Source organism: Musca domestica, unplaced genomic scaffold, assembly GCF_030504385.1.
Source record: "Musca domestica strain aabys unplaced genomic scaffold, Musca_domestica.polishedcontigs.V.1.1 26, whole genome shotgun sequence".
Lineage (NCBI taxonomy): Eukaryota > Metazoa > Arthropoda > Insecta > Diptera > Muscidae > Musca > Musca domestica.
Window position 1 is genome coordinate 11,506,449 of NW_026712283.1, and position 13,180 is coordinate 11,519,628.

Genomic DNA, 13,180 nt, shown 5'->3' on the forward strand with positions numbered 1-13,180 from the left:
TATAGAAAAAATAGATCGCCACCCAGAAAACAACAGATGAATAAATTTGCAATACCAAAGTAACATTTTGAAAAATTTCTTGGAAAAAAATCGTATTTCTGGCTTGGCTTCTTGTCTAGACGGGTAGTAGCTCCAATGGATTTCCTAGGAATTAGTTTGTTTTGATGATTTAAAAAAATCATTCGGAATTCTTAAAATTATTGCAGAGGAAGCTACCATTTATTCTGAATTGAGTTTAAATCATTTCAAATAATTATATTTCAGAAAAAAAATTAAAATTCATTGAAAGAGAGCGGAACTGAGAGTAATAAAAAATATAGGCCTCCGAGAACTATAATCAATTAAACAATCCATAAAAAAGACATTTAGTTAGTAAATCCGCAAAGACTTGTATTGCTTTTAGCTCCATAAACTTAAGCCTCATCAATTGGGTTTTCCATAACAGTTATTTCAAGGCCCCTTATAAAATGCCGCACAAAAGACACTAGCACCAATAGTTATTTTATGGCGATCATGGTATGTCATTTTAAGAACAAAGAATATCAGATACAGTGACCGAATTAAGTATTCACTTGGGGTCAGTTTGAATGTAAAGTGCTTTATATTTTCTGCACGAAAGTCGTTAGCTAATTATTGTCTGCGAGAAAATTATACAGCTATACCAAATACCAACCCTCCCAGACACAATAAAAATTCTTCTGTCAAATTTTGAATCTCTACGTCAAATAATGTGGGCTGTATCGTGATTTCAACAGATAGACAGACGGACATCGTTAAGTCGATAAATACATTTTTCATAATTTTCTTATAACTAATTTTTTTATATATTTTCTCTATATTTTCAGGTTCTACGAAATGTGGCCGTCGTCGTCTACAATGCCCTGGATTATAATTTACATGAAGATGAACAGTGTCAAATGTCCCAGGAGTTGGAAGAACTCATTACCCACATGACAGAAGATGGTAAGCAGTCCATAAAAGTAGCGTAGACCAAATTGGTCTCCTTCTATAGGAGACCAGTTGGTGTCCTTCGATAGGATACCAGTTGGTGTCCTTCGATAGGAGACCAGTTGGTGTCCTTCTATAGGAGTCTATATGTAGACCAACTGGTCTTATATGGAAGAAGACCAACTGGTCTTATATGGAAGAAGACCGACTGGTCTTCTATAGAAGGATAACAATTGGTCTTCTGCAGGGGAAGACCTACTAGTCTTCTATAGAAGAAGACCTACTAGTCTTCTATAGGAGAAGACCTACTAGTCTTCTATAGAAGAAGACCGACTAGTCTTTTATAGAAGAAGACCGACTAGACTTCTATAGAAGAAGACGGACTAGACTTCTATAGAAGACCACCTATATCCTTCTATAGAAGAAGACCAACTGATTCTCTATAGGAGAAGACCAACTGGTCTTCTATAGAAGAAGACCAACTGATTCTCTATAGAAGAATACCAACTGGTCTTCTATAGGAAAAGACCGACGGGTCTTCTATAGGAGAAGACGGACTAGTCTTTCTTCACAAGTAGACCATCAGGACTTCCATAGAAAAAGACAAACTTGTCTTGTCTTCTACAAAGGACGACTAATTGGACGAACTTGTGATCTTCTGCTGAAGAACTTTTGGGTTTCTCCTAAAGGAACGCTTCTGGTCTTCTATGGAAGATACTTTTGTGATCTTTGGTGAGAAAAAAACTACCGACTCTTTTATTGGAGAAGAAGACCACCGGCTCTTCTATTGAAAAAAGAAAACACCTATTCTTCTATTATATAGAAATACTTTAGACTTTTATATAGAGGAAGACAATGTACTCTTTTATTAAAGAAAAATTTCAAGTCTTCTGTTTAAAATCACCACCTGCTTTTCTATTGAGAATGAAGGCCACTTCCTCATCTTCTATTGAAAAAAACCACTCGCTCATCCAAAATAACTGCAATCTTAACTTTTGTTTTTCAATAGAAATACATATTCCTTCCGTGATGAAAAATTGATGGACCCCCTACAAAAAAGCACCTTCTGATATCATACCGGGAAAAACTATCCAGTCTCTTGCATAAAAAGAAAAGTTCTTCTTTTCTTCAGAATGCGTTCTGTCTTCCGCCCAAGAAGAAGATGTCCTCTGCATAATAAGTCATAATCTTTTTCATCAGAAGCACCACAAGAAAAACGGCCTTCTTGCGGCAAAACCCTTTTACATCGTATACAACAAAACGTAGCCTATCTAACCTTCTTCACAGGAAGACATGGTCATTTTACCTCATGCTCTTCTACAACTGAAGACCTGAACTTTTTATTTCATGGTCATCTTTCACAGAAGACGTGATTTTTGTACCTCCTGGTATTCTCTCCCAGATGGAGTTAAATGTTTACATTTTGGTTATCTTCTCCAGAGGGCGTGGCCTTTTCACTTTCCGGTCTTCCATGCTAGAGCTTCTTTAGATCCTTTTCTTTTTGCCTTCTGATAGTTTGGCTGAAGAAGGCGTTGAATCTTTATTTGGTGGTCTTTTCCACCAATAGTTGGTTTTTTATACTTTTGGTCCTCTCCTCCAGAAAAACTGTGGCTTTTTGCTCCCTGCTTTTCTGTGCCAAAAGAGCAATAATTAATATTTAACAGGAGACATGACATATACGCCTCCTGCTCTTCTTTCTACTCTTTCCCCGTCAGAAGTCGTTGTCTTTTTACCTCCTGGTCTTCATCGACAGAAGACGTGGCATATTAACCTTCAGAGCTTCTCCACCAGAAGACAATGTAGTTTTACCTCCTTACCACCTTCTTCTCTTCTCGAATACGTGTTTTTTTCTTCTTCCTGTTTTATAACTGATAATCTTTGAAAAAAATTCTTCCAAAACTCTACGTTTATTGCAAATATTTAACAAAATCGCGTTGTCAAGACTTAAAAAAATCCTCGCTTTTTAGTCTTTGAAAAAAATATCCTTTAAAAAATCCAAGCCTTATAGTCCTTGCAAAAAATATTCTTTAAACATCACGCCTTTTAGACCTTGAAAAAAATTTTTTTTAATATCACGCCTTTTAGTCCTAGAAAAAACTATTATTTAAAAAATCCATGCCTTTCAGTCCTTAAAAAAATATGATTTAAAAAATCCAAGCCTTTTAGTCATTGAAAAAAATATTTAAAAAGTGCACACTATTTAGTCCTTAAAAAAACTATTATTTAAAAAATCCACGCCTTTTGAAAAAAAATATTATTTAAATTTTTTTAATTTAAATAGTCCTTGAAAAAAATATTTAAAAAGTCCACACTATTTAGTCCTTGAAAAAAAAATATTTTTTTAAAAAATCCAGGCTTTTAGCCCTTGAAAAAAATCTTTTAAAAATCACGCCTTTTAGTCCTAGAAAAAACTATTATTTAAATAATCCATGCCTTTCAGTCCTTGAAAAAAATATGATTTAAAAAATCCAAGCCTTTTAGTCATTGAAAAAAATATTATTTAAAAAATCAATGCCTTTTAGTCCTTGAAAAAATTATTATTAAAAAAATCCACGCCTTTTGAAAAAAAAATATTATTTAAAAAATGCATGCCTTTTAGTCCTTGAAAAAAATATTTAAAAAATCCACACTATTTAGTCCTTGAAAAAAAAAGATTATTTAAAAAATCCACGCCTTTAGTCCTTGAAAAAAATATTATTTAAAAAATCCACGCCTTTAGTCCTTGAAAAAAATATTATTTAAAAAATCCACGCCTTAAGTCCTTGAAAAAAATTTATTTAAAAAATCCACGCCTTTAGTCCTTGAAAAAAATTTATTTAAAAAATCCACGCCTTTAGTCCTTGAAAAAAATATTATTTAAAAAATCCACGCCTTTAGTCCTTGAAAAAAATATTATTTAAAAAATCCACGCCTTTAGTCCTTGAAAAAAATATTATTTAAAAAATCCACGCCTTAAGTCCTTGAAAAAAATATTATTTAAAAAATCCACGCCTTTAGTCCTTGAAAAAAATATTATTTAAAAAATCCACGCCTTTAGTTCTTGAAAAAAATATTTTTTAAAAAATCCACGCCTTAAGTCCTTGAAAAAAAATATTATTTAAAAAATCTATGCCTTTAGTCCTTGAAAAAATATATTATTTAAAAAATCTATGCCTTTAGTCCTTGAAAAAAATATTATTTAAAAAATCTATGCCTTTAGTCCTTGAAAAAAGATAGTATTTAAAAAATCTATGCCTTTAGTCCTTGAAAAAAATATTATTTAAAAAATCTACGCCTTTAGTCCTTGAAAAAAATATTATTAAAAAATCCACGCCTTTAGTCCTTGAAAAAAATATTATTTAAAAAATACACGCCTTTAGTCCTTGAAAAAAATATTATTTAAAAAATCCACGTCCTTAAAAAAATATTATTTAAAAAATACACGCCTTTAGTCCTTAAAAAAAAATATTATTTAAAAAATTCACTCCTGTTAGCCCTTGGAAAAACTAACAAAAATTTCTGAAGATTTGGGAATGAAAAGGCCTATAGATATGTTTTTCCATAAGATGATGCTTGGTTTCCTATTCAAGAAAAGTCAAACTTCTGTAAATGATTTGTAAATGGAATCTTATCCTATTCGAAAATATGAGATTTTCTATACTATCTTCTAAGAACACTCGTTTAGTCCGATAAATATGAGAAAACCTTCTCCTCCAATTCATAAGCTTTTGGCTCCTGTTGTCCTCCATAAGACTCCTGTGGTCTACTGCAGCGTCCTTATCTTCGATATAAAAGGAAACTAATTATTCTTGATATTCAAATTTCTTTTTTAATTTTTTACTCTTCAATTTAATTTGTTCAATGATTTATCTAAAGTGATCTGAGGTTCTTCCATGCGAATTTTCCAAATGAATTGCGCATTTTATTTACATAATTTTCAATTAGAAAAATTTTCGCCTAATTCCATGGAATTATCCCCCATACTGGCGTTGTAATTAATTTATTTATGGCTTAATTGGAAAAACGATGACAATTTTGTTTTTTTTTTTTTTGTTCTAGAAAAAAAAATGAAAAAAAAAATAACTGACAATAAACCCCATGACACTGACAATGGCAAAATTATTACCATAACGTCAATCGGGCATTTGATGCTGACAAAAAAAAAAAAAAAAAAAAAAAAAAAAAAAAGCAATACCGAAAAACAAAACGGAATTATCAAATTCCCTATCTTTTTTTTCGTTACAGAAACCGAAGAAGACGACGATTGTATCGATGACTGCATCGATGAAGGCATTGACGAGGGCTACAAGCGTTGGGATGATGAACACGATGAAACCAAAGAATTCGATTATGTCTTAGAGGTAAGTTTCAAATAGATCAGCGGTATCGAAAAGATCAAAAGATTCTAAATGTATCGTTTAGAGGGGGATAGAAGCCGCAGAATTGTTGATATTGGCTGTCAGTTAAAAGAGAGAAAAAAATTGAAATAATATTTTTACAAAACAATATTAGAAACCTCAAAGTATTTCAAACACTTTTATTTGGCGGCTTATCGATTACAAGACTCACTTTTCTTTTTGCAAAAACAACTTCTAACAAACAAATTCCTTCCCCTTGCCCCTTGCCCCTTAAAGGGGAAATCATATACTTGTTACCTTGCCATTTGATGGATGGTTGGTTGGTTGGTTGGATGACATTCGATGTTTGTTTCATCTATTGTTTGAGGTGTTAATTTAAATGACACGCGTCGTTCGGTCGCCACCTTTGGAGCGGTTATTGCGCCTCATCATCACCGTCAGTTATGTGCAATTTTTTCAATGTTGATTTGAATGTCAGTTTCCAAGTTTAGAAACGAAAAAAAACCAAAGCCACAGCAAAGCGATGAATGACCGCAAATGTCATTCATCTGCGATATGTTTAGAATACATGTATGAAGGTTGCAAGTTGGAAGCCCTTAAGGCATATAAACAATTAGAATAAATTCAAAAATATTTCAAAAATTCAAATTTTTAAAATAAATACTTCCAAAAATTTCTGTTTTTAGGACAGATGATCTTTGAAAAAATTTCCCTAAAAATGTATGTTTTTTAGCCACTGCAAAAATCCTTGAAAAAAGTTTATAAAAAACCATGTTTGGTAGCAATGAAGGTCCTTGAAAAAAACATTCTTAAAAGTCTACGTTGCTGCCTTTGAAGGATCTTTAAAAATGGATTTAAAAAATTCACATTTATAGATTTGAAGAACCTCTTAAAAAACTAGCCATGTATAACGTGGTCTTCTCGTCGGCTCAGCTATGACCAAGCTCTTTATAAAGTCCTTCTAAACTTTATGAAATGGAAATAGATTTCCCCCTTCCCTGGAGTCATAAATCAGATCAGTTTATATATGGGATGGCGAATAGACTTCGGAGTTGCTCTGGAATTCGAAGTAGAGTTGTTCAATTGATGATAAGGAATTCCACGTTTACGATATCTCGTAGGCAAGAGGGTGAACGACTCATGGACCAAAGGACTATGAAAATCCTTGAAAATATTTTTAATAGTATACATTGGAGGTCCTTAAAAAATATGCTTAAAAAACGTCAATTTTAGCCTCGAAGGTCCTTGAAAATATTCTCAAACAATGCAGGCTTATGGCTTTAAAAGTCGTTGATAAAGTATACCTTAAAAATTCGCATTTTTTAACTTCAAAGGACCTAAAAATAGTAATGACAAAATATTCTTAAAAATCAAGATTTTCTAGCCTTGAAGATCCTTGAAAAAACATATTCTCAAAAATTCACGTATTGTGGCCTTTAAGATCCTTTGAAAAAATGATCTTAAAAATTACTCTATCTAGCCTCGAGGGTCCTGGAAAAAATATTCGTCAAAAATTCCAGATTATCTAGCCTTGCAGATACTTAAAAAATAGTCCTAAAAATCAATGTCTTCTAGCCATGAAGATCCATGAAAAATATCCTTAAAAGAATATTCTTTAAAATCCACTATTTCTAGTCCTAAAGGTCCTTCATTATCCCTGAAAAACGTTTTTTAAAAATCCACGTCTTCTAATCCTTAAGGTCCTTGAAGAAATATACTTAAAAATCCAAGTTTTCTAGCCTTAGAGATCCTTGATGATGCTTGAAAAATATTCTTAAAAATCCAGATTTTCTAGCCTTTGAGGTCCTTGATGATCTTTGAAAAAATATTCCAAAAAATTCAGCATTTCTAGGCTTGGAGGTCCTTGAAAAAATATTCTTTAAAAACACAGACTATCTAGTCTTGAAGATAATTGAAAAAAGCTCTAAAAGTCCTTGTCTCCTAGCCATAAAGTTCATTGCACAATATCCTTGAATATTATCCACCTTCAAACTTGATAGAGCCTTAAAAAATATTCTTAAAAAAAAAACGTCGTCTAACCTTGAAAGTGCTTGAAAAAATCTTCAAATCGCGCATTATAGCCTTAAACGTCGTTTAAAATCTTCAAATAGCGTATTATAGCCTTGAACGTGCTTCTAGGTCAGATAAAAAAATCTTAAAAATCGGGTATTCTAGCCATGAACGTATTCTCGGTCGGATGATCCTTAGAAAAAAATATTCCTTAAAAATCCACGTCCTTGGAAAAAAATATTCTTTAAAAAAATCCATTCCTATTAGTCCTTGGAAAAAATATTCCTTAAAAATCCACGTCCTTGGAAAAAAATATTCTTTAAAAAAATCCAGGCCTATTAGTCCTTTGAAAAAATATTCCTTAAAAATCCACGTCCTTGGAAAAAATATTCCTTAAAAATCCACGTCCTTGGAAAAAATATTCCTTAAAAATCCACGTCCTTGGAAAAAATATTCCTTAAAAATCCGCGTCCTTGGAAAAAATATTCCTTAAAAATCCACGTCCTTGGAAAAAATATTCCTTAAAAATCCACGCCCTTGGAAAAAATATTCCTTAAAAACACACGTCCTTGGAAAAAATATTCCTTAAAAATCCACGTCCTTGGAAAAAATATTCCTTAAAAATCCACGTCCTTGGAAAAAATATTCCTTAAAAATCCACGTCCTTGGTAAAAATATTCCTTAAAAATCCACATCCTTGGAAAAAAATATTCCTTAAAAATCCACGTCCTTGGAAAAAAATATTCTTTAAAAAAATCCATGCCTATTAGTCCTTGGAAAAAATATTCCTTAAAAATCCACGTCCTTGGAAAAAATATTCCTTAAAAATCCTATTAGTCCATGGAAAAAATATTCCTTAAACATCCAAGTCCTTGGAAAAGAATATTCTTTAAAAAATCCATGCCTATTAGTCCTTGGAAAAAATATTCCTTAAAAATCCACGTCCTTGGAAAAAATATTCCTTAAAAATCCGCGTCCTTGGAAAAAATATTCCTTAAAAATCCACGTCCTTGGAAAAAATATTCCTTAAAAATCCACGCCCTTGGAAAAAATATTCCTTAAAAACACACGTCCTTGGAAAAAATATTCCTTAAAAATCCACGTCCTTGGAAAAAATATTCCTTAAAAATCCACGTCCTTGGAAAAAATATTCCTTAAAAATCCACGTCCTTGGTAAAAATATTCCTTAAAAATCCACATCCTTGGAAAAAAATATTGCTTAAAAATCCACGTCCTTGGAAAAAAATATTCTTTCAAAATCCTATTAGTCCTTGGAAAAAATATTCCTTAAACATCCAAGTCCTTGGAAAAAATATTCCTTAAAAATCCTATTAGTCCTTGGAAAAAATATTCCTTAAACATCCAAGTCCTTGGAAAAAAATATTCTTTAAAAAATCCATGCCTATTAGTCCTTGGAAAAAATATTCCTTAAAAATTCACGGCTGTTAGTCCTTGGAAAAAATATTTTTTTTAAAAAATCCACGCCTGTTAGTCTTTTGAAAAATATTCTTTAAAAAATCCATGCCTATTAGTCCTTGAAAAACATATTCCTTAAAAATTCACGCCTGTTAGTCCTTGGAAAAAATATATATTTTTTTTAAATCCACGCCTGTCCTTGGAAAGAATATTCTTTAAAAAATCCACGCCTGTTAGTCCTTGGAAAAAATATTCTTAAGAAAATTCACCCCTTTTAGTCCTTGGAAAAAATATTCTAAAAAAAATCCACGCATTTTAGTCCTTCGAAAAAATATTCTTTAAAAAAATCCACGCCTGTTAGTCCTTGGAAAAAAATATTCTTTAAAAAATCCACCCCTGTTAGTCCTTGGAAAAAAATATTCTTTAAAAAATCCACGGCTATTAGTCCTTGGAAAAAATATTCTTTAAAAAATCCACGCCTTTTAGTCCTTGGAAAAAATATTCATTTAAAAATCCACGCCTATTAGTCCTTGGAAAAAATATTCTTTTAAAAATCCACGCCTGTTAGTCCTTGGAAAAAATATTCTTTTAAAAAATCCATGAATGTTAGTCCTTGGAAAAAATATTCTTTTAAAAAAATCCACGCCTGTTATTCCTTGGAAAAAATATTCTTTTAAAAAATCCACGCCTTTCAGTCCTTGGAAAAAATATTCTTTAAAAAATCCACGCCTGTTAGTCCTTGGAAAAAATATTCTTTTAAAAAATCCACCCCTGTTAGTCCTTGGAAAAAATATTCTTTAAACAATCCACGCCTGTTAGTCCTTGGGAAAAATATTCTTTAAAAAATCGACGTCTGTTAGTCGTTGGAAAAAATATTCTTTAAACAATCCACGCCTGTTAGTCCTTGGGAAAAATATTCTTTAAAAAATCCACGTCTGTTAGTCGTTGGAAAAAATATTCTTTTAAAAATCCACGCCTTTCAGTCCTTGGAAAAAATATTCTTTAAAAAAAATATATTCTTGGAAAAAATATTCTTTAAACAATCCACGCCTGTTAGTCCTTGGGAAAAATATTCTTTAAAAAATCCACGTCTGTTAGTCGTTGGAAAAAATATTCTTTTAAAAATCCACGCCTTTCAGTCCTTGGAAAAAATATTCTTTAAAAAAAATATATTCTTGGAAAAAATATTCTTTAAAAAAAATATATTCTTGGAAAAAATATTCTTTAAACAATCCACGCCTGTTAGTCCTTGGGAAAAATATTCTTTAAAAAATCCACGCCTGTTAGTCCTTGGAAAAAATATTCTTTAAACAATCCACGCCTGTTAGTCCTTGGGAAAAATATTCTTTAAAAAATCCACGCCTGTTAGTCCTTGGAAAAAATATTCTTTAAAAAATCCACGCCTGTTAGTCCTTGGAAAAAATATTCTTTAAAAAATCCACGCCTGTTAGTCCTTGGAAAAAATATTCTTTAAAAAATCCACGCCTGTTAGTCCTTGGAAAAAATATTCTTTAAAAAATCCACGCCTGTTAGTCCTTGGAAAAAATATTCTTTAAAAAATCCACGCCTGTTAGTCCTTGGAAAAAATATTCTTTAAAAAATCCACGCCTGTTAGTCCTTGGAAAAAATATTCTTTAAAAATATCAACGTCTGTTAGTCCTTAGAAAAAATATTCCTTAAAAAATCCACGCCCGTTAGTCCTTGAAAAAAAAATATTTTAAAAAATCCACGTCTGACGGTCTTTGGAAAAAGTATTCTTCTTTAAAAAATCCACGCCTATTAGTTCTTGCAAAAAATATTCTTTAAAAAAATCCACGCCTGTTAGTCCTTGGGAAAAATATTCTTTAAAAAAATCCACGCCTGTTAGTCCTTGGGAAAAATATTCTTTAAAAAATCCACGCCTTTAGTACCTGGAAAAATATTTTTTAAAAAATCCACACTTTTTAGTCCTTGGAAAAAATATTCTTTGAAAAAATCCACGCCTGTTAGTCCTTGGGAAAACTATACTTTTAAAAAATCCACGCCTGTTAGTCCTTGGAAAAAATATTCTTTAAAAAATCCACACCTGTTAGTCCTTGAGAAAAAATATTATTTAAAAAAATCCACGCCTCTTAGTCCTTGGAAATAATATTCTTTTAAAAAATCCACGCCTGTTAGTCCTTGGAAAAACATTCTTTAAAAACCCAGGTCTGTTAGCCCTTGGAAAAAATATTCTCAAAAAAATCCACCCCTGTTAGTCCTTGGAAAAATATTCTTTAAAAACTCCACGCCTGGTGGTCATTTTTTTTATTAAATACACATGTTCCTCTCTTGGTTGGTTACAACATTCCTCTCTTGTACTTGTAATTCTCTCTGTAATTTATTCGCCTCACTTCGATTACATATTAAACTACATTTTGTGGTATTCGAATCCATACTTCCGAACGGAAGAAATTTCATACCAAAGTCATGGCAAAATGAAAATCAAACACACACACACATACGACCGACACACAAAAATGACGTTCTTGACGTTCATAATGAAAACGATGAAAAACTTGGCTAGTATTACAAAACAGATATTACAACAACATGGTATCTGGTCTCATTAATGTTGTTGCATCAGTCGGTGTTGGTGTATTATTAAATCACTTCCCTATGTGTGGTTAAGCCGCACACAGACACAATCATGCGTAACATATTTACACACATCTATCCATCGATCCATGTATCTTTTGGTATTTATCCGCACTCTCAAGTGTTTGACGAATTTGGATGTAGAGTGTGAAAAAGTAAAGCAAATACGATCAGTTCAGTGGGTAGATGAGTTGGGAGATAATTTGATATATTAATATTGGCCGACTTGAGATGGGCGATGTGGTCGATTTAATGCTGGTGATGTCTTGAAACCCACAGAGAGGATGGTTGTACCCTGTTGTGCTTATGTGAAGTGCATTGGAACGTCTTTGGGGTTTTCCTCTTTATCTTCTGTTGTTTTTTGTCTTTGTGTTAACTAATCATCATCAAACGTCTGAAAATTGTAAACTCAAAATTGAAAAATTACACATTTTATTAAATAATTGTATTTTTCAAAATACACAAGCTTCGAGAGAGCTCTCTGCCATTCAGATTTTGTCAACAGAGCAGTGGGGTGGTGGTCATTAGAGAACATACATTACAATTTTCAATGCTAATTGAGGGCCTGTAACGAAAAGCCTGTGATTTGAGAAATTTTATGTGGGGGGGTATTTGGATACATATTAGAGGTATTGTTTATATAGTCATGGGAAGAAATTTTTGGGAAGCTGTATTTAGTCTAATATATGGGTTCAAAGATGAGAAAAATTTCATGGCATGACGATCACTAAATATTTACAAGAACCTCCATTGAAAACACTAACATTTCCTTAGCCACTGAGAAAGTTTTTTTTTTTGGAAACAGATCAACAGGTGCATGATTTTTCGTACCTCTCTCACATTTATGGAAAATGGAATACTTAATAAATACCCTCCACCAGTTGGAAGGAACTTGAAAAAAACCCAGTATTTTTTCAAAGCACTTAAAGGAGATGATTATTTTAAGGAATATTTTTTTCAAGGACTAACAGGCCTGGATTTTTTAAAGAATATTTTTTCCAACGACTAAGAGGCGTGGATTTTTTAAAGAATATTTTTTCCAAGGACTAACAGGCGTGGATTTTTAAACGAATATTTTTTCAAAGGACTAGCAGACGTGGATTTTTTGAAGAATATTTTTTCCAAGGACTAACAGGCGTGAATTTTTAAACGAATATTTTTTCAAAGGACTAGCAGACGTGGATTTTTTAAAGAATGTTTTTCCAAAGACTAACTGGCGTGGATTTTTTTAAAGAATATTTTTTCCAAGGACTAACAGGCCTGGATTTTTTAAAACATTTTTTTTCCAAGGACTAACAGGCGTGGAATTTTTAAAAACTATTTTTTCAAAGACTAACGGGCGAGGATTATTTTAAAGAATATTTTTTCAAAGACTAACGGGCGAGGATTATTTTAAAGAATATTTTTCTCAAGGAATAACAGAATATTTTTTTCAAGGACTTTTTTCAAGGACTAACAGGCGAGGTTTATTTTAAAGAATATTTTGTTATGGACTAACAGGCCTGGATTTTTAAAGAATATTTTTCCCAAAGACTAACAGGCGAGGATTATTTAAAAGATTTTTTTTTTCAAAGACTAACAGGCGTGGATTTTTTAAACGAATATTTTTTCAAAGGACTAGCAGACGTGGATTTTTTAAAGAATGTTTTTCCAAAGACTAACAGTCGAGGATTTTTTTAAAGAATATTTTTTTTCCAAGGACTAACAGTCCTGGGGTTTTTAAAGAATAATTTTTTCAAGTTCCATCAGGCGTGGATTTTTTAAAGAATATTTTCTCCAAGAACTAACAAGCGTTCTATCTTTAAAGAATTTTTTCCAAGGACTAAAAAAAAGGATTTCCAAGGCTGGAAAAC

The 13,180-nt window shown here is 31.8% G+C and overlaps 1 protein-coding gene across 2 annotated transcripts in view; it reads left to right on the forward strand.

Moving 5' to 3' along the window:
* Positions 1-13,180, forward strand: part of LOC101888548 (protein spire) — a 189,690-nt gene that overhangs the window by 93,673 nt on the left and 82,837 nt on the right. For both annotated transcript variants that reach the window (XM_059123917.1, XM_059123918.1), the window contains exons 3-4: positions 846-963; positions 5,173-5,288. In XM_059123917.1, coding sequence (XP_058979900.1) covers positions 846-963; positions 5,173-5,288 — 234 coding nt within the window. The remainder of the gene's footprint in view (positions 1-845; positions 964-5,172; positions 5,289-13,180) is intronic.